At 38.8% G+C, this 25,731-nt stretch overlaps 1 protein-coding gene across 2 annotated transcripts; it reads right to left on the bottom strand.

The window, feature by feature from the left end:
- Window positions 1-1,741: 1,741 nt before the first annotated feature.
- On the bottom strand, window positions 1,742-8,618 carry SIKE1 (suppressor of IKBKE 1). Of its 2 annotated transcripts, none has more exons than XM_004769879.3 (5): window positions 8,355-8,618; window positions 8,025-8,130; window positions 7,002-7,144; window positions 5,621-5,734; window positions 1,742-3,683 (listed from the first exon to the last, which is right to left on the bottom strand). In XM_004769879.3, the coding sequence occupies exons 1-5, from the start codon at window positions 8,523-8,525 to the stop codon at window positions 3,582-3,584; spliced, it is 636 nt and encodes a 211-aa protein (XP_004769936.2). In that variant the 5' UTR covers window positions 8,526-8,618; the 3' UTR covers window positions 1,742-3,581. The 2 variants fall into 2 exon arrangements, with proteins under 2 accessions (XP_004769936.2, XP_004769937.2); XM_004769880.3 differs by having other exon boundaries at window positions 8,367-8,617.
- Between the last annotated feature and the right edge of the window lie 17,113 nt (window positions 8,619-25,731).

Genomic DNA, 25,731 nt, shown 5'->3' with positions numbered 1-25,731 from the left:
TATTCACTTCAGATAATTGCTTCAGTGAAGATCCCACTGTGTGGCAGGGACACAGCAGCTTACACCCCTGACTTCGCTGACACTGGTTACTGAATGTTATTCAAGCCACTTTTGCAGCTCCTCTGGGGAACTGCATATGGTAGCCAGTGTTGTAGGCCTTTACTCAAATTCTATAGTTTCCTGCTTTTTTGCCTAACTTTAGAGTTTTAAGACAGATGCATCTTCCTTAGCTGCAAAAGAGACTGGGAAAACCTTTATCTGACACTTTCAAATTTCTTAGGAGGGAGGAAGGCTTTGCCTCATTAGGTGAGGGATTCCCTAAAAGGATAGGAATAAGGATACTGGGCAGCCAAAAAAGAAATGACAGTTTTCTGCCATTCCAGCTCATTCTCTTGGCTACCTAACACCAACACCTTCAGCTAATGTTTTCACTTGTTAAAACTATTCAATGTAAAAGGACTTGTCGGACATCGTTAATTGCTTTCTCAATACTCTTTCCTCCTTGATAATAGAATACTGATTTTATTTGAGGCAACTCTGTACCCAGTCCTTGCAGGCAGAAGTAACCATTTAAAGAGGCAGGCAAGTGAGACAGGTAAATCTGTCTGGAATTTCTGGGAAAGATTTGCTTTTCTTCATAAAAGAGGATACACACATTGACATAGGCCATTTCTCTCTTTCTTTCTGCCTTCAATATGGCCAAGACACCTGGCACAGCACCAACCTCTTGCAATCACAAGAACATGAAAGATGAAAAGCCATACATGCTAAGGAAGCAGATTTCAAAGACAGAACTGCACTTTTCCATACATAGGTAAGACCACTGATGAAACATTGTGTCAGTTGCATGCATACAAGCTTTCAGCTACATCATTCTAGAAAAGAGATGACAAATATGTCTCATTATGACTCCATTTATTGAATTCCTATTTCCTAATATATGGGCTGTGGTGTTTCCTTTGCACTATTACTAAAAGTAGTTTTTACTAATCAAGAACCACTTGAATTCCCACCAGTATTTGGCATTTAACTTAGTGGTTAAGATTATGTTTTACAGTCTCTGCGGGGTGGAATCTTGTTTAGATATGTAGCATAACCTCCTTGTGCCTGAGTATGTGTAAAACGAGGTACAGTTGAAATGGAGATTATATGATAACTAGAAAGCACCAAGCTTTCTCCTCTGTGTCCTGTACACCCTCATATTAGATGTATCACTGCACTATAATTATAGGTCTTTTCTACCGAATTTTTCTTCTGAAAGTGTCAAGGTTTTTCCCCTACCTTTTTTTCATTCATAACTCCAAATGAAGTGTCTGGTACATAGTAGACTAGATTTTCAAAATAGTATCCTTAGAAGTTATCAGGGACAATTATTAAAGCACAAATTCCTGGATCCCATTCCCAGATTTCTGTTCCAGTAGTCAGCCAACCATTTTGAGGAACACTGAAATAAGGTATTATTAAGGTAAAAATGGGTACTACTTAAGCATTTTTCAAGGTACTTCCAAACTCTGTTTTAACTTTATATGATTTCTAATTGTATAATTTTGGATTCTTAATCATGAAGAAATCTCTAAAACCATTTTAGAAACAGCTATTTGTAGAGTTATACTGCCGACTACATTATGCTAATTATAAAATACTTATGAAAAGCCCTGTTTATTTAACAGGTTGCTAGATATGTAAAAAAGAAACCTTTGTATTTCCTAATAATTAGACTCATTACTGAGTAAAACTTAACTATTATTCTTAAAATATTTTTATTAGAAATGCTGTATTTGTATTAACACCAGCCAAAATATACATTTTGTAGGGCACGGAGAGCTCTTTCACTCAAACTTCAAGCTTTTGATTTGGCAGGGGGAAAAGTTAACATAGATTTATCCTGATATCCAAGATGTAAACAACTTTAAAGGAACATAAGGCAGATAAAGAGACACCATCTCATACTTTAATGGGCCATTTGATGACTTTATCATTTTTACTGCAAATTGGCCATGGCAGCTGATATATCACGTAGGGGTACCTGCTTCCTGAGTGGAACCATGGGACACAAAGTGGCACTTAGGGCATATACTTCAAGCCAAATGGCTGGACTAAAGTTTTACTTCCTGTTGGGAAATAAGATAAAAATGCCTACATTGAGGGTGGAAGTATTTTTCAAATTCTATGAAGGACTTTGAATAGAAATTTGAGTTTCTAAATGACATACACCTAATCATTAAAGACCACAATAGGCCAAGTTAGTGGGGTCAGATGCTTTTAGGGTATCTTCGTGATGTTTTATTGTTTTAACTGGAGTTAAGTCTTTATGGCAGTACAAAAGAAATTTTACATCACGCAAAGTACTAACAAAAAACTCTTAAATACTGTGTCTCCTGTCAGTATGGTGCTCAGTACTACTGGAAAATATGGACAGGTTTGGGATTCATTATTTCAATTATTTTTGGGCAAACCCGAGTTGATAGTGTAACATGAAGCAATTTGTAAATTTGGTATGTAACTAAACTGTGATAGGCAAGTGAGTTGATGAGTAAGTCTGGCTGACCGCTCAGCATTTGAATCTCAACACTGCTTTGTTGTCCTCACAGCACAACAAATGTAGTAACTCTCATTGAGTGATAAAATTTTGCTTCCTCATGATAAATGGATCTAAAAAGAAAGCCAACTAGCAGTACTAGTAATGAAAGACATCTAAGTGAGTGATGGTTCTTAACTATGAAACAAAAGTTATATATAAATTAAATAGAATGTAGTACCTAAAAACTACAATGTGAGAAGACCATTTTATGCTCTTCAACTGAGTAAACCATCCAAGTTGAAGATTACCTAGGAGGACAATATTGAAAAGTTGACTATTAATATCTAACAGAATAAATAACAGCTCCTTCAGCATCTGAACGAAGAGTACATGTGTATGTCACACAAAGGACAAATTTCCCAGGGTTCTTTGAACAATATGATGACTCTCCAGTTGCCTATTTTCAAGTATGCTTCTTGGGAACTAGCAGTAGGTTCTCTCAAATTAAGAGTAAAGACACCAGATCATAAAGTGCCAACTCTTAGCACCAGAGAGACTTAAAACTTCATAGGAGGTGAATGACATCATAAATCAGACAATCTGCCAATCTAGTTGTGTGGAATTGTATTACTTTTTAAAAATGGGGAAAAAAATCTAGATTTGTGCCAAATAATTTAAAAAGCTAATCTCTTAAAATTTTTTTAGAAGTGTAATTTATAATCCTATATAAAATAAAGATTGCTGGCTTATAATAAAAGGCTCTAAGTCTGACAGATGTGAAGAAACAAAAAGGAATCGATAATAAATTGAGGTCCCAGAACTGAAAAGTAAAAATAGGTCTCTTAGAGAAAGGAATGGTGAAACTCAGTGTGTATTTCACGAACACACCCAAAAACCATTTTGTGGACAGCCAATTTGACTGCGAATTCTAAACTGCCACCTGATACCTTTAATAAACATTAAATCAAGTCTGAGGCAAGACACTAAATGGACAATACTCAAATAGAAAGATAATTTCCTTCCTTGATTAACAATCTCCAGCTGTCATTCAGAAGTTGAGTTATTTGATGGCTTGGGAAGCAGTGTCCACTGAGTTTTCCTTCCTGACCTGAAGAGACTCACTGCTGATGGACAATAATTCTCGAAGTTCTTTATTTTCAAGCTGGAAAAAAAAAAAAAGGTTTGTTTATATCAAGTATTTTGACTGTCAAACTACATCAGAATACACTGTTTTAGACCAGGAACAGAAAGTGTTTTAATTCTAAATGTTTTATGGAAAGAAAGTAATTGAGAATTTCCTAAAACACTAATTATTCATCATTTAACATACATTTCCTGAGTAATTGAATATGCCCTGTGCCTTTTAAATTCCTAAAAATATCTTGACTCTGCTCAGTCTTCTCTCCTGGATGTTCTGGAGAAAGGAAAGAAAGGGGAAAGAAACTACTCACTGGGGAGATCAGGTACCACTGGGTGTCTTACATATGTAAGATGTACATATGTACACCTCAGAACAACCCATAGGGCAGGTACCATTGCTCACATCCATGTTCTCTTTAAGATGAGGACACTGTGGCCCACAAAAGTCCAAAAACTTGTCCAAACTCAGACAACTTGGATGTGGTATTCCTGGGGTTTCAATCTGATGCTTGTGTCCTTTCCACTTAAAATATTTAATAAAATTTGTCCCATATTTCCTCAGGGCTATTTCTATATCTGAGTAAATCAGGGATAGTGCAGATAAAGTCATCCTATCATTTTAACTAACTCCTAATTCCTATTTGAGACCTTTGTCACTCCCTTTGATTTCCAGGTAGGGCAACATGCACTTTTCATCTTTATTCTCTCTGTAGGAAATTCTGATAAACCATAGCATCTTCACGTTTCACCAAGAGTCTGGGCCCATGGTCATTAAATCATCTACCATATAAAGTGCTTTCCTTAGTACTGTGCATCTCCCCTAGCATGTATGAAGCATTTCATATCATATCAGTCTTATTCCTTTCACAATACTCAGGGATATCCTATCTTTTTTCCTCTGGTATTTCTCAAAGGGTCCATGATAGTACCTGGTAATTAAGCAACATTCAAACCACCTATTTTAATGTGTTTTCTTAATAATTTTATGAGCATACTAATACCCCCATGCTTTTTTTTTTTGTAAAATACTATGATAATGAAAAAAATTACATGAAAATAACTTTTAAAAAATGAAGACCATAAGGTTTATAAAATAAGTGGCAGGCCTTGTTCCCCAAAGGTAACCACTTTTAATATTTCTATCTCTTTCTTTTGGTACTTCTATGATTCATAGAGGAATGATCAATAATTATTAATATGGCTGTATTGCTATTTTTTGATCATCAATTTCGACTTCCTTTTACGACAGGAGGGATTTATTTTTAATTTTTAAAAATTTTTTTGTATTTTATTTTTTGAAGATTAATTTGTCAGACAGAGAGGGGGAGAGAGTGAGCGTGCACAAGCAGGGGGAGCACTAGGTTCCCTGCTGAACAAGGAGCCTGATGCAGTACCTGCTCCCAGGACCCTGGGATCATGACCCGAACTGGAGGCAGATGCTTAACTGAACCACCCAGGCGTTCCCTGGAGGGATTTTAGCTCACATGTAATTTGTTTCTTCCACTGTCTCTAACCTCTTAATATGACAATTATTTCCATTTCTAGCCAAGACATAGTTGGCATTTTCATTGTTTGCTGCTGATTACATTTATGTTCCTGAAAAGGTTATGGAGAAGGAGTTGTTTTAAGATTTATTTTCTTTTAAGATTTTATTTTTTAGAAAAAGAGAGAATGGGGAGCAGCAGGGGCAGAGGAAGAGGGAGAGGATCTCAAGCAGAAAGAAGTTGAGTGAGCCCAACACAGGGATCATTTCACAACCCTGGGATCATGACCTGAGCTGAACTCAAGAGTCAGACACTCAAGCAACTGAAACACCTGGATACTCCTGGAAGAAGTTTTCATTTTAAATCATGAACACAAAGAAAACATCAATACACTGCCTAGGATAGTAATGGCCTACCTTCCAGACTCTGAGAAAACGTCCTAAGTATTGCGAACCTATAATAGCAACAATCTTACCTCTAATTGGGCCAGTTTTTCCTGAATCTTACAAAATTGGTCATCATCCATCTGAACTGCTTTCCTCATCACTTCTCCCATTTCACAGATTCTGTCAATCTGACTCTCAATTTCCTGTGAAGATATTAAGAAAAAAAAAGTGAAAAAGTTATTTTTTCTGCAGATATGAAGTTCATGAGGATACGTGCATTACAATGTTAGAAGTTCATTTAATCTATGCTATAGAAGTTATGTAGAAGTTTCACTATAATCTGAGTCCTTAGAGGCAAAGCCATAACAAAGTTATCTTGTGGTATTCACACTTTGTTTTAAAGACTGATTCTAGTCTAACCACCTGCTGAATAGTTTAATTGGCAGGAAGCCTACCACATCCCAAGGTACCTTACTTTATCCTTGGTTATATCTCTTCCCAACTTTCTCATGTGAGCTAAACTGTATCTTTTAAGTTCTTTTCTCCACATTACGGAAAATAGTTTATTTTTCTCTTCCAGATGAGAGCTATTTATTTATTTATTTACTTTGAGAGCTAGTCACATATTTAAAATATTCCTGCTCACCAAGACTTTTGTTAAGTCCACAAAATGCCTTCAAAGGAATCTAAGATGAAACTTATCTTTCATAAATTCCATAGAACAAATAGTGAGGTGCCAATCTATCAACCCTGGTTTCAATGATATAATATACATGAATGTACAATGATACCTATTAAACACCCTACAAACATAAGCACAATTATTGGGTCTCCCAAATTACAACGTAAGCAACTGAAGTACAGAAACTATGCCACGTATTTTTAAAAATATCATTTAAATATTATTTAATATTTAATATTTTTATTATTTATTATTTCATATATTATACACATATTTTATATTATGTATTTTTATATATTATTTTATTATTTTAATATTTTGTTGTTTAAATATTAAATATTATTTCTCTCTAACAACATAGTGTGATGCTATATAGTTTACTTTAATAAAGGTTTACTGACCGCCTGCTATGTGCCAGGTACTGTGCTAGGGATAAGAGAAGAATCCATGCTCCTTAATCAAGGAGCTTATAGTTTAGTGGAAGTACAGTTGTACCCAACCAAGTATTTACTGAGCACCATCAGTACTACCTTGCCTTATGTTTGCATAAGCATCCATTCATCGAGATCTTGGGGCACACAGGAGTAAGGAACCTTAGTCCCACTAAAAGAAAAAAGCTTCTGAGCTGCCCATTACTCCCTTCTTTCTATTCATATCCTTCCAAAGCTGCTGCAAAATCAACAGTGAATGTGATAAACAAGCTTAATTTCCTTCAAAAAACAAGCAATTTAAAACAATTCAAGATTTTAATCCCATTCATTCAGAAGTTATTCATCAAAGTTTCTTACTGCAGAGTGAGACTGGTGAGCTTTCAGGACTGGTTCAGCATCCACAGCCTTTTTGGCAACCATTAATTGTAACATCTGTTTCCGGTACTTGCTCATGATGAGTTCCAAAGCATCCTGATGTTCCTCCAAGGAAACCCATAGCTCTATCAAAAAAATAAAATCACTTGGCAGTGATGTCTGAGAGAGAGCTCCCAAAGCCAAAACTCTTAACAGTTGGAATTTTATGACACTTCATGAGATACTGTGAATGCAAAGTTATACTCAGTGTTTAAGTCCACAAAACTCAACGGTTAAGGTCTATGATAAAAATAACTTTCCAGGCAGAGGCAGCACAGTCTGGTAGAAACAACATGGGATGTACAATAAGAAGACATGGGTTTCAGTTCAGTTCAGTAAGTTACAAGCTTACTACTATTCTTACGAAAATCATTACCTTCTCTGAGCCTATTTCTTAACTGCACTGTCATATTAAGTACCTAAGACTTATCTACGTCAAAATGAAGACATAAGAATATAATGGGATGATATATGCGAAAGTTCTCTGTCAAGTGATATACAAATAACTTCATACTGCTATCATTAATAATGTACTCATCAAGCCTAAGAATATACACCCTGAAGCTAAAATTCAGTTCTTCCACCTTGCACAAGAACATTAAAAAAAAAAAATCTCTTCCATCTTAACGTTCGTGTGTATTTCAATTAATATTTAAACATAAAAAGTTCAAGCCCTTGAGTATATTAACACTTTTATTGTGCAAATATCCATAAGGGGGTACATAAATAAGCCATGCAATAATTCAACTCTACTAAGCACCCCTTTTGAAAAGCGGCCTACAGATACAAAATCAGTCAGATGAGCTTAAAATGGGTAACGTAACACTTTATTGTTAGGGATCATCACAGAATAACGCTTTTAAAAGTCCTAATCTTAAGATACATACAGGATGAATAGTTAGGCAAAAGCTTTTGAAATATTACTGGATATGAGAAAATCGTACTACGCAAAAAGGCCTGACTAACCTCTGTTTTCCTGCTGCAAGTCTCTAATCTGTGTATTTTCTTGGGACAGCAGAATGTGAGGTTTGAATTTGGACATGTCCTTTATATCGGATGCATCTCCCCGATACTGAACAAACAGAGACAGACTAAGCGCGCCATTAACAGGGAAACAGCCGCGGATGCAACCGAAGAAGCAGGAATCGGAGCTCCATGGCAGCATTCTCAACCTCGACCCCGCAAAAAGGTCTCACCGCCACCCTCTGAGACTAGGCATAGACTTACACCCGAGTTCCCACGTTGCTTCGCCCTCCACCCCTCGGGTGCACAGATCCTGCGGGCACGGACCCCTACCCTTTGCCCGACCTGGTCCGGAAGCGCCGTCCCCGCCTCCCGCATAGCGGCCACCCGCCGGTGCAGCGCGGCGGACTGATCCACCAGCGACTCTGCGGCCGCGTCGTGTTCCCGCAGCCGCTCCAGCAGCGTCTTGGCGTCTGTCAGGATCTTCTCGATGGTGCAGCTCATAGTGGCCCAGGACCACAGGCCCAGCCTTGATCACGGACCCGAATCTTCCTTGAACCCGGCCCAGCGTTACAAACGTCACTTCCGGTACGTTCCAAAGGCGCCCCGGCAGCAGCCATACGCGCCTGCGCAGTGGCGGCCCAGGCCGCGGGTGGCTTACTTGAAGGGGCGGCCTCTCGGAGCTTCACCTGCGCAGAACCCCAGGCCTGGCACTTCCCCGCCTTTGGTGTCTGGCTCCCAGGGCCTGGTGGTCAAAATGGTTTGCGGCTGGGCGGACTGAGTTTCTTCCTTCCTTATACGCGTTTTGATTGATGTCGGTTGTTACTCAGTCATAGGCGTTTTAATTTTTTTTTTGTTTGTTTGGCGCCTAGTCTCTGACTAATTTCTCTCTGAAATTAATTTTTAAAAAATTGTGGTAAAATACAACAAAATGTACCATCTCAACCGTATTAGGAAGTACACTCCAGTAATATTAAGTGCATTCCCTTTGTTGTGTAACTATGACCACATCCGTCTCCAGAACTCTGCCCGTCTTGCAAAATGGAATCTCTGTGCCCATTAAATATTAACTCCTCATCCCACCGCAGCCCTCCCAGCTGCTGGCAACCACTGTTCTACTTTCTGTCTTTAGGAATTTAACTACTTGAGATACTTTATGTACAGTGAATGGAATCAGTGTAATTCATATTTGTTTTGTGACATAACATGTCCTCCAGTTTTATTCATGCACATCAGAATTTCCTTCCAGTTTAGGGCTGAATTATATCCTATTGTATGTATATGCCATATTTTCTTTGTTCATTCATCCATTATGTACACTTGGGTTGTTTCCACCTTTTGGCTGTTGTGAATAATATTGCCATGAATAGGGTTGTTGCTTATCAGTTTGAGTCCCAGCTTTCAGTTCTTTTAGCTATGTACCCAGAAGTGGAATTGCTGGGTCAGGGAGTAATTGTAGCTTAGATTTTTTTTGAGGAAGGATCACACTGTTTTTCACAGTGGCTGCACCATTTTACATTTTAGCAACAGTGCATAAGGGTCTCAATTTCTCCACATCCGTGCTCACACTTGCTGTTTTCTGTTTTGTTGTCATTGCTGTTGTTGATAGCCATTTTAATGGGTGTGAGATGTAGTAACTATTATTTTCTGCTTGCCTATTTTTTCTTTATTAATTCAATTAACAAATTAAAAATAAATTAACCAGAATGGTAATGACTTTTGTATTAGTTGTTTTATTGGTTTATAAGAGTTTACTTTGTCAAGCTTGTATGTTAAACTTTGTTCTTTTTCATTCATTACCTTAGTAAATATTTTTGGAGAGTCTGCTCTGTTTCAGGCACTGTTTAGTGTCTAGAATACAGCAGAGAATAACACAGGGTCTCTGCCCTTAGGGAGTATTCTAGTGGAAAAAGGAGCTTATACTCATAAATAATTGAAGGTAATGACAGAATTAGGAGGTTGGTAAAAGGGCAAGAACCTGAGAGCAGTAGTGAGAGGTTAGAGAAGCAGCAGCAAAAGAGCAATGCTTTTTACTTTTGTATTCACAATACAAAATCGCACAATGGAGACATTCAGTAATTGTAAGAGGGAGATGCGGAACAAGTTTAACAAAAATAACGAATCAGGACTCCTGACCAAGAGGAAAAAGATTAATACAGAGCCACAAATATAAAGAGTTTTCATTCATTCATTCATTCTTTAAAACAAAACAAAACAAAACAAAACACTCTCCCTAAGTGATCTCTTTCCCTTATTTGTCCTTGACTTCCTTCAGGAATGATGGTTCTCAAATGCAGCTTTGTAGCCTAATCTCATTCATGAGCCTAGAATATATATTTGGGTTACTTATAGGGTATTTCCAGAGGGACAAGGAGGTCAAAACCTGATCTCATTATTATTTTTTTAAACCTGCTTCTCCCTCTGCTTCAGTAAAGAGTGCATTCATACCCATTTGCCCAAAACAGAATCCTGATATTTGTGCTTTATTCTTCTTAGTTATTCTTCACATTTAATTAGTTATCAAAGCAATATATGTCCTTTATATCTGTAGGACATAGTTCCTTCTTTGTATTCTCACTGCTATCATAGGTTAGGCCATCATCCTTTCTCAAGCAAGGGTCTCCTAACTGGTCTTCTCCCTACCTCAAGTCACCTTTTCCTCTAATAGCTCTTCCTCAAGGATACCACAAGGCCTGCTGCCCTTTCAATGGTGGTAGTTATTCTTCTATGCCCCACCCACATTAGGGCTGAGAACTAGACTGGTTGTTCTAATTCCCCAATGACACTGCCAAGTAATTACTCATACCTGCTTGTGTAAAACCTCCACTTTATTTGAAGTTTGTGTCATCCAGCTGAAAAATCTTCTATTTTTCCATATTGCTGACTTCTGCCTTGAGTATTCTTCTTTATTCCTAGATTTGGGGAACTGACTTACAGTCTTTTTGATTACTTCATGCTTTCCATGGCATTCATGTCTATATGGACAATTTAGCTAATGGTCTTCCTTGGCCTCCTCATTTCTAGAGACATTGAATTTGTTTGGGCCATCCCTTGATCATTTGGTCATACCCTCGATCATTCACCAAGAATTGTTCATCATCAGAAGTTTTAAGCTTTCATCTAATTGTTTGACTACAACCTTTCTTTCAATCTATCTAGTTCTTGCAACATTTTCTCCCATTACTGTCTCTTTGACTTCATCCAGCTCTTCTATTTTTGAATATGTCCACATTCTCTCTACCTACAGATTATTTCTGTGTCATTTAATTTTCTTTCCCTGACCAGACAGGGTTCTTACAATAGGCAATCTGGACCAGTGTCTCTCTAGTACCCCTAATTTCAATGCACATTTTTTTGAAGATTTTATTTATTTACTTGAGAGAGAGAAAGAGAGAGAGCATGCGCACATCAAGCAGTGGGTGGGGAGTAGCCGAGAGAGAGACAAACCGACTCGGTGCTGAGCTTGGAGCTCAATGAGAGTGGAGGTTTCGATCCCACTACCCTGAGATCATGACCGGAGTCTAAATCAAGAGTTGGACACTTAACTAACAGTGCCCCCAGGGGCTCTGGTGCACTTTTTTAAAAAGCCAAATGCAAGCAGGAAACTCCAACCCTTGACCAATCTTATGATTCTAGTAGTGGCTAAAAGGAGATATGGAAACAAAGGAGGGTTTTTGTTTCTGTTTTATGCTTTTATTTTTATGAATGAGTCTTAAATACATTTGTAGCCTTCATATGGGAAGGGTCTAATAAAGGAAAAGTTAAAAGAGAGTAGAAGGACATTTGAAGGAGGAAAAACCAGGAGAAGAAAGGGACATAGTAGCTATTTACTAAGTCTTTGCAGAAGTTGCTGCAAAGCAGTCGGAGCCACCACTGCTGCCACACCACCTCAACCTACCATGCCAAGACCTTGGAGAAAACTTCAAGTGGTGCTGCACCTTCGAACAAAGAATAAAAGACGCCAGAAGTACCCAAAAGCAGCTCCCACCAAAATCCCAGTACCATATAATGTATGGTACAGAAAGTCCTAGAAAGTCCTATAGAAAGTCCCAGTATAATAGTACCATACAAGTGTCGGGGTCGGCGGGGGGTGGGGGTGGGGAAGAACCATACAAAGGTGAGAAGCAGTCTCCTATCCTGAGATAGGAGATAAAATAGGAGATAGGAAATAAAACTCAGGATAAAGCTGAGTTTCTTGCACCTGATCACGTCAATATGTATGAACTCATCCAAATAATTAGAAGACTCTTACAGTTCAATGTCAATCAAGCCTTCTTCCTGGTAAAGAATGGATACAGCATGGTGAGCATATCCATGCCAATTTCTGAAGTATGCAAAAGTAAGAAGCATGAAAATGGTTTCCTGTATATGGTGTATGCCTCTCAGGAGACATTTGGAATGAAATTGTTGGTGTTTAAGATTAGAAAAATGTGTCTGTTTTATTTTGCTCCTTTGTCCTCCATAGGGTAAGTTTTGAACTCTCATACCTAATTTTTTCCTGTTGCTGCTAACTAATGGCTTTCTAGGACTTGGTCTTGAAAAACCACAGACCCTCATCATTATGTAAAAGAAATCTCAATAAGATAAGGAAAAATGTTTAGTCTTCTAGAAAGCCAGAAAAGCAGATACTAGTTTGTATCACAAAACTCCTTGTAAATGTTAATTCTAATTATGAGACACCCTGACTTCAGAGATTGTTGCTGTGGCTTTTGAAAATAACCCTTAACATCTAAAAAGTCTGTAATTCTGATTGGCTGCTTTACTTAATAATTTATTGTCCTGGTCTTAATATTTAAACTGACATCCCTATTTCCTAAAAGGTTTAAAAATGCTTTGTAGTAGGTTGAATTGCGTCTCCCCCAAAGATAAGTCCAAGCTTTAACTCCCTCTGCTTATGAATGTAACCTTACTTGGAAAGGGATCTTTGCATTTGTAATTGGAAAAGATCTCAAGATGAGATCATCCTGGATTAGGATGATCCCCCAATCCAAAGACAGTTATCCTTAGAAGTGACAGAAAGGGGGTGCCTGGCTGGCTTAGTTGGTAGAGTGTGCGACTCTTGATCTCAGCTCCAGCCCCACTTTGGGTGTAGAGATTACATTTTTTTTTAAAGATTTTATTTATTTCTTTGACAGAGAGAGACACACAGCAGGAGAGGGAATGCAATCAGTGGGAGTGGGAGAGGGAGAAGCAGGCTTCCTGCTGAGCAGGGAGCCGAATGCAGTGCTCCATCTGAGGACCCTGGGATCATGACCTGAGCTGAAGGCAGCCATTTAACCAACTGAGCCACCCAGACGCCCCTAGAGATTAAAAATAAAATCTTTTTTTAAAAACTGTAACAGAAAAGAAAAAGACACACAGAGTCACACAGGGGAGAATGTCATATGAAGGAAGCAGAGATTGGAGTGGTGTGTTTACAAGCCAAGGTTTGCCTACAACCACCAGAAGTTAGGAGAGAGGCATAGAATGAATTCCCTCAGAGCCTCCAAAGGGTATCTGCACTGTTAACACCTTGATTTCAGACTTCTGGCTTCCACAACTGTGAGAGAATAAATTTCTGTTGTTTTGAGTAAGCCACCCAGTGGTGATTTGTTAGGATAGCCTTAGGAAACGGATACACACACATCGTTTTTGTTGTTGTTGTTGTTGTTTTGTTTTTAATGAAATCAGAACATCATTGGCACTGACCTCTTATCCTTCATGCATGGAAGAATTAAAAACAAAGGAAATTAAAAACAAAGAAACGAAAGCTATGACTGGTATCTTTCTTAAGTAAACAGAAAGTATCTTCTCATTCAAATTAATGAGGGAGTTCAAAAAACAGGCATTTGGGTATTATCAGAATGTTGGGGACGAGCAAGATGGATGGTCCTCATTGTGAAACCCAGATTACCTCTTATTGGATTAGTCTCTGGTTACTGAAGCTGCTTGTCTGGCAGAGTGGGAGGACTGAGCAATGCAGCCCCAAAGTCCTATTAACAATGGTGAAGTCTGAGTGGGACCAAAGGGTGGGTAACTGTGCTTTTATTTTAATGGAATTGGCTATTTGTTTTTTAAAATATTTCTTTAATGTCATTATCTAATGTGCTCCACATTTTTCACAAATATGCTGACCAATTGTGATCAATATGTAAAACTGTATGCAGTGGGTACAAATTTACTTCCATTACACAGATGTGTACAGAAACTCGAGCTTACTTTTCTATAATTTGCCATTTCTTGTGAACTCCTTATCCGTCCCTTTAGGTGAAATGGGAAAAAAAGGATAACTCTAGCTTTTAGTTGAGTCTATAAACTTAGTCTAAGTAATTGAACAGTTTCTTTAGGTAAATCAGATTCTTATGTGTGATGCAGTTTTTCAGATTTCCTCCCCCTTTCCCCACTTTGATCCATGATGGAATATGGGCATTTGGGGTGTTGGGACAAAGAGTGTCCCCCACACCCCAGCCTTGCGGAGGTGTGGTTGGTTGGTCTGGTTCCATCCCTCCACAAGCTTCCTCTATCCTCTCTAGACTCAGGGCCTGGTAGTCCTCCCTGACCACAGTGGGTGGTGGAGAGGGGTTTACAGATCTAACATCTCCTTAAGGCATACCTACCAATAGGTTCATGGCTGAGGCAGTAATCCTTAGAGTCCTGAGTTACAGACCACCTTGGTCCCTCCTGAATTTGCAGTCAAATCCTCTGGTAAGTTTCCTAGCCACATTCTCAGCTACTACTCTTGTTTCCTCGGAGGCCAGTGGGAACTTCTGGGTGAAGTCCATGCTGTAATCACTATTTCTCTTTTTATGTGGCTGCATCAGCAGTGACTGTTGTGGGGGCAGCCAGCAGTCTTCCTCTTTCATTAATGAAATACAGATTAGCAAACTCTTTGTTTAAAAAGAAATCTAGCCAAGTTGGGAGGATGATTAAATAGGTGATGGTTATTAAGGAGGGTACTTGTGATGAGCACCAGGTGTTCCATGTAAGTGAGGAATCACAAAATTCTACACCTGAATCTGATGTTACACTGTATGTTAACTAACTGGAATTTAAATAAAAACTTGGAAAAAAAAAAGAAAAGAAAACGTGCAGTTAGAAGGCTAGGGTCTAGAATTCCTTTGTTAGCATTAAAAGAGACAGCAGACCTGAAGTGTTCAAAGTTTAGAAATTTGAAAAAATTTTAGAAATTTAGAAAAAATAACAGTGGGGTATGTAATGGAATGGTCTACATCTGCATAGGATTTCAAATAGGAAACAGGACAAAACTTTCTTTTATTTTGGACTTTAACCCAGGACTGTATGTGTCTGTGTCTTTCCACAGTCCCTCGAGTTTTCCCACAATGCACCCCCTCAGAAAGGGCAAGCTCTCTTTTTCCTCTCAGGACTGGACACTCCCAAAGTATTCTCTTCCTTCTTTTCTGGAACAGTAAAGTGAAAGGAAAGAAAGGCCAGTTGATTGAAGAAGGAGATATTTCTAAATGTGATGTGTATTATAAAGTTATGGAGTTATTTGTCAGCAGAAACATTGGGTTAAGGGAGCTACGAACTCCTGTTTTTTTTTTTTTTCTTTAAAGATTTTATTTATTTGACAGACACAGATCATAAGCAGACAGAGAGGCAGGCAGAGAGAGAGAGAGGGAAGCAGACTCCCTGCTGAGCAGCGAACCCAATGCGGGACTCAATCCCAGGACCCGTAGACCATGACCTGAGCCGAAGGCAGCGGCTTAACCCACTGAGCCACCCGCTCCTGTTTAGGAGCTCCCTGAACTCCTGTTTAGTATCTAGTATCAACTTGAGTTAAGTGGCAGAGCTGGCTCCAAAGTCTACTGAATACTTAATAAAAATTGAGTAAGATTGTAAATGGTTTGGGACGCCTGGGTGGCTCAGTTGATTGGACGACTGCCTTCGGCTCAGGTCATGATCCTGGAGTCCCGGGATCCAGTCCCGCATCGGACTCCCAGCTCCATGGGGAGTCTGCTTCTCTCTCTGACCTTCTCCTCGCTCATGCTCTCTCTCACTGTCTCTCTCTCAAGTAAATAAATAAAATCTTTAAAAAAAAAAAAAAAGATTGTAAATGGTTCATTTTGTAACATGGGCCCACCTAAATGGGTGGGCACCATATTCTAATTCGAAACATTCATCATCTTTACCCTCATCCTGGCTGATTCAGTGTGTCCCTAAATTATGAAAACATATAACCAACAGTGACAGATCCCTTTCCATCATATGGAGACCCATGTTACAACAGATTCTTGGAATATGAATATTTAGCATTCACAACCTTTGTGTATTCTCAAGTGATTGTGACAGTTCATGAAGTATGGTAATTTTTCTGCTCCAAGCTAGTGTGTAGGATCTTTGCTTAGCTAGTCTGTTGGCTTAAGCAACAACTTAACATCTGCACTGGCAGCATTTTATTGTTGCCTATGTGGTTTTGTATTAATTTTGTGGGGAAAAGTATATGCTACAGTCATCTTTTCAAATTTGAAATATTGTAAAGGTCTCAGGATTTATCACTCAGGAAGGTTAAAAGTCTACAAAGTCGCTTTCATGCCTTCATAAGGAAGATAGTCTTGGTTGAGACAAGCTGTGAAGTTGGGAATGAGAAAGTCAAGTCACCTTCAAGACTACTTTGAAAGAGTCTGGCATCCGAGTTGATGAAGTCTAGCTATCTTGGTTTGGATCAACTCAGAAAAAAAATGAGAATGCTTAGCCTGTACCAGATACAATGGGAAATTTTATCAAAGTTTCAACTTTCATGCTATGAATGTAGCCAAAATAGGTAAATGTAAATTTTTCTATATGCTTTGACAAAGGCAGCACAGGTTCCTTGAGAAAGTACCTTCTTTAAAACTCTGTAGCTGTTCAGCCCTACCCAAAATATATAATAGACTATTTTTGTTTGCCCCCTGAGTTTTGATAGTAGAAATGGCTCTTATCAAAAGATCCATATTCTAGATTCCTGATTAATGTAGTCAATTCCCCTGTTTTTTAAAGAGTTATCTCCAGAGGTATCCTAACAACTTACTTGTGGCCCTCAGACTTATTATGACTCTGGTAATCATGTCAAATTCCTTTTGTATGTTCAGATTGCCAATCACTTAGAGTCCAATTTGCCAAACAGATTATAGCAACAAAACTCTTGAAGAAAATTTCCGCTACCGTATCTCCTATAGATAACATTGCTGACCCACCTACCTCACCCCTGCAGAATTTGCAAACAATATTTTAATATGTCTTTTATTAAAACCCACAATTCTGTGCAATGAGTGCTCTCCTGCAATTTCCTACACCATTGAACCATAACCCTATAGGACATCTACCTTACTTACACAAAGCAGAGGTGCTAAGTATGCACAACCAACAGTGGCCCACAGGAGGGGCAATCTAGTGGAATTCCCTGTATAATTCTCTTCTTGCTATGTCTGTTCCTATCAAAATCTGGAAGATGACTTTTTGGGTCCATTCAAAACCACAGAAGTAACCAACTCCATTGAATTCGACCCTTCCTTATGCTATTCTGTGATATTTTCCCTTACTAACATTCTGTGCTGTGCTTCAGGAGGCCTTCTCTGTTATGGGAAGCCAAAGTTTACAGTAGAAGAAAATACTGGTTTTCTGGAATCATAAACATCTCTAACCCCTGGTTTGCTGGAAAGGATTAGATCCAGAAGAGCTGTCACTGGAACCAAATTCCCACTTCAACAAGAGTAACAGTAATATGATGTTTAATAAGCGCTTACTATGTGTCAGTCACAGTTCTAAGGACTTTATATTAATTAACTTATTTAATCCTCATGATTATCCTATGTATCAGATTCTTTTATTTCCTCCAAGTGATGACTTATGCATTAGAGAACTTTAGTATTCTCTGTCAAGTTCAAACTTCTCTTTTCTGATAGACTGCATATCCTGTCAGCTTTTTATTAAACAAGACCATAATTTTTTTTAAAAAATGATTTTATTTATTTATCTGACACACAGTAAGAGATCACAAGTAGGCAGAGAGGCAGGCAGAGAGAGAGGGGGAAGCAGGCTCCCTGCTGAGCAGAGGGGCCCAATGCGGGACTCAATCCCAGGGCCCTGAGATCAGGACTTGAGCTGAAGGCAGAGGCTTAACTAACTGAGCACCCAGGCGCTGCAAGGCCGTAATTTCTTATTCAAAACCTTGGGCACCACGTGTTCTGAGATTCAGAAAATTTAAGATTTCAGAAAGACACCAAGCTCTGTGTATTGGACATTATATAACACCTCCAGCAGGATCTGGGGAAGTACTTGTAATTAAACACAGATTTCTGCAGCAAATAAATGCATATTCATTTAATATGGATATTAAAATTATATATAACCTCACTCAATTTAGGCTGCCAGAAAAACTCGAGTCCTGTTTTTTTGTTTTGTTATTTTTGAATACTAGCTTTAGTGAGTTATTCAAGTACAATGAATTTTACCTCCTAAAAGCATATGATTCAGTGGTTTTTAGTATATTTTGAAAGTTGTGTATTGATCTCCACTATCTAACTCTAGTTCATTCATTACCCAAAAAGAAATTCCATAACCATTAGCAGATACTCCCCATTTTTCTCTCACCCTAGTTCTTAGCAACCTCTAATCAACTTTCTGTCCCTGATGATGTGTCTATTCTGAATATTTCATATAAATGGAATCATAGAATATGTTCCTTTTCTGTCTGGCTTCTTTCACGTAGCATAATGTTTTCGAAGTTCCATCCAAGTTGTAGCCTGTATCAGTACCTCCTTCCTTTTTATGACCGAATAACATTCCATTGTATGGATGTACCACATTTTATTGATCTCTTCATCAGCTGATGGATATTTGGGTTGTTTCCTCTTCTTGGCTATTATGAAAAATGCTGCTATGAACACTTATGTATATGTTTTGTGTGAACACATGCTTTTGATTTTTATGGGTAACTACCCTGGAGTGGAATTGCTTGGTTGTGAGGTAACTCTACGTTTAATTTTTTGAAGTACTGCCAAACTGTTTTCCAAAGCAGCTGCATCATTTTACATTGTCAACAGCAATGGATGAGAGTTCCAGTTCCCTTTCATCCTTGACAAAACTTATTACGTTTTGTTTTTGTTTTTGTTTTTTAGTTGGAGCCATCCTAGTGGATATGAAATGGTATCTCAGTGTGTTTTTCACTTGCTTTTTCCTAACGACTAATGCTGTTGAGCATCTTCTCATGCTTAATGGGCAATGGTATATCATCTTTGGAGAAGTGTCTGTACAAATATATTGATTGTTTTTAAATTGGATTATTTATCTTTTTGCTAAGTTGTAAAAATTCTTTATGTATTCTGGAATCAAGTCCCTTATCAAATATATGATTTGGAAATATTTTCCTCTATTTTATGTTTGTCTTTTTACTTTCTTTATGGTATTTTGAAGCACAAATGTTTTTAATTTTGATTAAGTCCAAATTAGCTATGTTTAATTTTATTTCTTATGTTGTAGGTGTAATATCTAAGAAACTATTGCATAGGGGCGCCTGGGTGGCTCAGTCGGTTAAGTGGTTGCCTTCAACTCCAGTCATGATCCCAGGGTTCTGATCAAGTCCCACACTGGCCTCCCTGCTCAGCAGGGAGTCTGCTTCTACCTCTCTCCCCCACGCCCCTTGTGCTTGCTCTCTCTGTGTGTCAAACAAACAGACAAATAAATAAATAAATAAAATCTTTTAAAAAAGAAACTATTGCACAATCCAAAGTTGTGAAAATTTTACTTTTTTGGTAAGGCTTTTGTTTTTTAAGTTCTTACATATTTTATATTTTATTTTAAGTTCTTACATATAAGTCTTTTATCCATTTTGAGTTAATATTTGTATATTATGGGAGGTAGCCAGGTTTGCTGCCAAATGAGTTATGAAAACAAGCTTTCATATTTCAGAGATTTATGGATTTGGGAAGAATATTTAAGGTATGGAGGCTCTTATGATCTTGCCCCCTGACCGAGGTGATCATACTAGACAAAGACAAATCACCTGAGCTGGAAAGAATGTCATTTTTAGGACAATAGCCAGTCTCTGTATTGTGTGATGAAGCTTGGAATTGTTCTGTAAGCATTTTAGTGATCCCTTTCAATCTTGGAGATATTGAGTAATGAGTAATTCTACTTACTGTGTTAGGGAGGGTCCTGACCCAGTGAAACAAAACAAATGAATATGTTTAATTTTGAGATAATAAATGTTTGGTTTAGTAGTATGAATTATGTGCATCTTCTACATTGTGTAAATTTTTTATAGAACTGGCTGCTTGCAATTGTTTTTTTTATAATTCCAGAATTGGGCTGCTTTATGACAGAATATAATCATTATTTATTTGGAGAACTGTGTCTGTCATATAAATGTTTGTTTATAAGAAATTGGGAAAGCAGACCATAATAGGAACATGAGGATTTGAAACTTTTCATTTTAACTTGGAGAAAAGTGTGTGAAAAAGCACTGGGCTGGATCTGACATGGGGGCATCTGAGTGGGACAGTCAGTGAGCTACATGTGACCCTAGTTAAGGTTGGATAAGTCAGACTTTGGAAATTCTACTGTCAACTATTATGGATTAGCTTCCTGCAGCCAGGGTCCATACCATATTTTGGATGGTGGGAAACAGGAGATCATTTCTGAATATCATGCTTGTTCCCACCTTCAGTCATCCTCAGGGAGGAAATGTGGACCCTAAGTACAGAAGGCCAGACTTTTTCTCTGGCTGGTTTGGGGAAGAAAGGAAAACCCCACGGTCTGGGAAGGAAAAGATAAAAACTGTTGAAAGGACTCCTAACTTTGGGAGGAGAGCTATCATTCTACAACACTTTGGCTAACTGGAGATCACTGGCAGGGAACCTCTGTGGTAAAGTATTTCCAGGAGATACTAGGTCAATGATGACTAAAATTTTGTTTAAATAATCACCTTTTCCTGTGTTGTAATTTCTTTTATCTTTCAGTCAGCAGTCACACTGATGAACATTAAAAACATAGGCTAGCTGTGCTTTGGAATTTTAGGGAAGTGTGTATGTCTACACTTGGTGCAAAGTGTTAAGTGGATAGCCTGGAAAGAATGGAGAAAAGATTTTGAGATAGTAGGAAGAGATCTTGTGAGAAACAGAGTAGTAGGCTGGAGGAAGAGATGGCAAGAAATGTTAACGATACATTTGTAGGAACACATTAAGTGTTTCCTAAGACATCTTAGAAATACTTGGGGAGTGGACAAAATGCTCTGAAGTAACGTAGAATGGAGGCTTAGGCTATGTTAGCTAGACATAAAAGAGAAAGGTGATCCCCTCAGTTCTGTGAAATTTGGAGGATAGATGAATGTTGTATTTATAACCCAAAGAACCTTGACTAAGGCATACCAGGATATGTTAGAACCTTTTAGAGGTCAGGGGTCTGGGGCAAGCCTTGGATTTCAAAGCCTTGGCAGGGTAGGTCTGAACGTGGGAAGTGAAAAGCTTCCCCAGGTGCTACACCTTTAAACCTGTCTGGCAAATGTGAAAATGTTAGCTGTAGACAGGCTAGTACTGTTTGTGGCTATGTATTAAACTTCATTTCCTCTCCAATTCTTTCACCATCTGACTCTAATTCCTGGCTTCAGTTCTTGTTTACAGTTCTGCTCCTGCTCATTAGACTGGCATCAGTATTTGGTATTCCCTGTTGGACTTTTGGCCTTTCCTCAAGGATGTGGCTGACAGCCACTTCAGTATTTTGAGTCTCAGAATCCAGCTTTGTTTTGGGGTGATGAAAATACTCTAAAATTAGATTGTGGTGTTGGGTGGCCAACTCTGTGAACATACTAAAAACCACTGACATGTACACTTCAAATGTGTGTATTTCATGGTATATGAGTAATAAATAGGGTATGTGAATAAGGCTGTTAAAAAATCAAGGTCTGGATTACTGGCCAGTGCACAATAAAAGTAATAGGAGCTTGCCCATAGTACTGACTATGGGTAACTAAATGGTCTGTACATAATTCTCACCACAACTATATGAGGTAGGTATTATCACCGTCCTTACTTTTACAGAGAAAGAACATGTAATTTTCTCTCAAACTTACAGCTTATCTGTGCCAGAGCCAAGATAAGAATTGGAAGTCTGGCTTCAGTATCAGTAGTCTTCACCACTACGCTATAGCGTGGTATTTGTTCAGGGTGGGGAGTTAAGTATGTCTGTTTTTCTCATTTGAAAAAGGAGGTAAATTTAGTTCCTGAGAATGGTAGTGTGGGTGGTCATTGAATGGTTGGGATCAAATACTGAAGTGAACCAGGTGTATCGTTTATCGATTTCTACGTAATAAACTACCCCCAAACTCAATGGCTTAAAATGGTAACTATTTCTTTTGTCCTTGAGTCTGCAGGGTGGTGCTTGTGGTCTGGGTCAGGCTGGGTTGATTCTGGTTTGTGACTGTTTGGCTGGCAGGGAGCTAAATAGGAAAATATTTAAGTGGATTTTTCTGAGGCATTTTACTTTATTTTATGTTTTAAAGATTTTATTTATTTTATTTTAGTGAGAGAGAGAGTGCATGTGGGACAAGAGGGTGGGGAGGAGTAGGGTGGGGGAGGGGAGGGAGAGGGAAAGAATTTCAAGCAGACTCCCCTCTGAGTGCTGAGCCCCATGCAGAGCTCAATCTCACGATCATGACTTAAGTCAAAACCAAGTGTCTGATGTTTAACTGACAGAATCACCCAGGTGCCCTTATTTTCTTAGGCATTTTACATTGATTTAAGGAGTAATATAAAATATTATCCATTGAAGCATAGGGGAAGTTCAATTTTCCAAATCTTATTTAACAGTTATTCTTAATCATCTAAGAAAAAGAGAATGCAGTGTGTATTGGGGTTGCCAGTAAATGATTGAGCCTGTAAACACTTAAAATACTTATGTTAGTTTCCTTCTGAGACTTCAGTCTAATCTCTCATTTAAAGATTATCCTGAAGGTATTTTATTATCCTATGTTTCAGTTATTGAAGAAACATTCCTGCCATGTATCTTGGATAATTGAGTCTCCTCTGAAGCTCTGTCATCTCATAGAACAAGAATTCATTTTAGATTCAACTCCCTGTGGTTCTCTCCATAGTCTTAAATGCCTTTATTGTATTTGACTTTATTGCTCTAGCTAAAAATTAGAGGGCTGTGTCCTTGGCCATTTGGGGTTTGCGAGATACCCATGGACTTCTATTTCTAGCTACTCCCTTTTGCCCATTTCCATGATTTTCTCCCTGACGGATGGTTGTATGTCCCTGCAGATGAGAACTAAACAGTAGTCTTACATTTATGCCTTAACACTCCCCAGGTGGACCACTCATCTTGGTCTGTCTATTCTTTTGTTGTCTTGTATGAGACAGGCCATGTTCAAGAATAAGCCAAGAAGTTCTAACAGGTTGCTCCTAGGAAGTGAGGTTTATGGTTTTTATTTCAGGCCTTTTTCTTCTCTGTGGTCATAAGGCTATACGTATTGTGGTCAGTGTTTTTTTCTTTTTTTAAAGATTATTTATCTACTTATTTATTTGACAGAGAGAGAGAGAGAGGAAATACAAGCAAGGGGAGTGACAGAGGTAGAAGCAGGCTTCCTACTGAGCAGGGAGTCCAATGTGGGGGCTCAATTCCAGGACCCTGGGATCAGGACTGGAGCCAAAGGCAGCCACTTAATGACTAAGCCACCCAGGTGCCCCCCCCTTTTTTTAATTAAAGATTTGAGTATAGTTGACACACAATGTTACATTAGTTTCTGGTGCACAACACAGTGATTAAATATCTCTATGCTATGCTGTGATCAGTGCTTTTTGTTTTGTTTTTGCATTTTAAGCTTTTATTTTTAAGTAATCTCTACATCTAACATGGGGCTTGAACTCACAACCTGGCGAGCAAGAGTGGCATGCTCCACTGACTGAGCCAGCCAGGCACCCTACTGTGATCAGTGTTTTGAGGAGGATAGTCCAGTTTATCTACTGTGTTAACCTATTCCTTCCTGAACTACTATATGGGCCTTGGAGTTGAATATACCAAAATTTTATTTGGATAAACACCTATCAGCTGTGTAACCCTGAGAAAGTAAGTCATTTAAATTTTCTGAACCTTATGTCCCTCATCTGTAAAATCAGTATTACATTAGTACCTATGTAACATGATGGTCGTGGAAATTCAAGAGACGATGTGTGCAAAGAACCAAGTATAGTGCCTGGCCCATAAGTAGACTGTGCCCGTCTGGGATAATTTCTGGGTTCAACAGCACAAGAAATTGAGCTGTAGAACTAGTCAGCTTATTGAGAAATGACTCACAAAGAAAACAGTTCTAAGATGAGGCAGAAGTAGAAAAACTGACCATAGGGCTGGAAACATACGTCCTGCCATGATACTCTTCAATTATTACTGCAGATATCAGCTTACCCTGAACAGTTATCTATCCAGATTCCTGGGAAAATTCCTTTCCGAAGGGGCCACATTGCAATTCTGCCTCTTTAAGACAGCTCATCAGTTGAAGACTGCTGGTGTCTAATGCTTCGGACAGCCCAAGTACCCAAATCCACTGAGCATGTTTTGTTGCACAGCATGGACAGTAAAAGGCCAAGCAATCAAAACAGAACCCAAGACTTTGGCCTTCAGCTGAGATGTAGTAATGAGGACCAGATTCACCCTCCTGCCTGTTTTGAACCAACTAAAAAATTGCACGAAATATATGCAACAATGATTTTCAAGACATTTGCTATCAGCCAACATAGGAGAGTGATCCTGAGAGAAGGGAAATCAGCAAGGAGAGCCTTATGATTGCCCCACTTAACCACCTGCAGAGAGATTCCAGAAGCTACCCAGGCACCCTGAGCGGAAGAGAAAGTGCAGGGAGTCTAGGGAGGTCAAGTTATCCCAGAGTTAAATGGGCTGAGTATGGGAGAGGAGAAACCTTCAAGAGACAGAGAAACTGAGACAGAGGAAGAAGGAGAGGGTAGGTAATCGAGGGAGGGAGGAGGGGGGAGAGAGATGAGGGAGGAAGAGAGAGAGGGGGACACAAGAGCAATGAGAGTGCTCTGGATCTGGGGACAGAGCTGGGATTAGGGTGAGGCAGGACTAGGGTGAGGTGAGAGAGATGCCCAGACCACAGACTTCAAGGAGGTAGGTACTCATTCCTAGCTTCCTGTTTGAACCCGAGAGTTAGGACCTTCTCAGATTTTTGGTCCTGCGCACCTTGCTTGCCTTACTCTAGTCCTGTCCCTAGATCCTGCAAAATATCCCCTTAGCTTCTTCAGCTGAGTTCTGATCAGCACAGACTGTGAGGAAATTGCCTGAGGCTTGAGAAATAACCACCTAAAAGATTAGAAGGAACTGTGCTGGAAACTCGTGGGTCAGAGATGAAGGGCTGTTTTTCATACTCTGCAGTCACAGTATCCAGAATATCAACACTTTTGTGCTTTTCCCCAATCCTCAATTCCCAAGATGACATAGAGGACTAGAAGACACCTGCACCTCTAGAGAGAGGTCATATGAGCAGAATCTGGAGTTTAGGGAAATGTATCTTTTATAATGAGTAGCAAGCAAGTGAGTAGTAAGTATGCCCCCCTTTTGGCCTGGAGGGAGGCGCTATCTTCTCTTTGAAGGCTGTTTGCCATTCAAACGTCTTAGAAAAGATAGTATGAACAAAGCGAGTAAGTGTATCGATTACAAGATGTGTGGATGTGTAAGCCATCCCTGGGGAATTGTCTCTCAACAACTTGGAATAATTCTATGTATT

Source organism: Mustela putorius, unplaced genomic scaffold (assembly GCF_011764305.1).
Source record: "Mustela putorius furo isolate JIRA1106 unplaced genomic scaffold, ASM1176430v1.1 tig00000585_pilon_pilon_pilon, whole genome shotgun sequence".
NCBI lineage: Eukaryota > Metazoa > Chordata > Mammalia > Carnivora > Mustelidae > Mustela > Mustela putorius.
The sequence above is the reverse complement of the archived record's forward strand: the minus strand, read 5'-3'. Positions and strand labels throughout refer to the sequence as shown.

Bases quoted from the DNA above. Each gene is read 5' to 3' on its own strand.
- SIKE1 (XM_004769879.3), bottom strand. From the start codon at position 8,525: ATGAGCTGCACCATCGAGAAGATCCTGACAGACGCCAAGACGCTGCTG. The intron at 7,145-8,024 runs GTTAGTCAGGCC...TTTTTTTGATAG, and splicing joins CTTGCAGCAGGAAAACAGAG to AGCTATGGGTTTCCTTGGAG. The intron at 3,684-5,620 runs GTAAGATTGTTG...TTTTTTTTCCAG, and splicing joins AAAAACTGGCCCAATTAGAG to CTTGAAAATAAAGAACTTCG.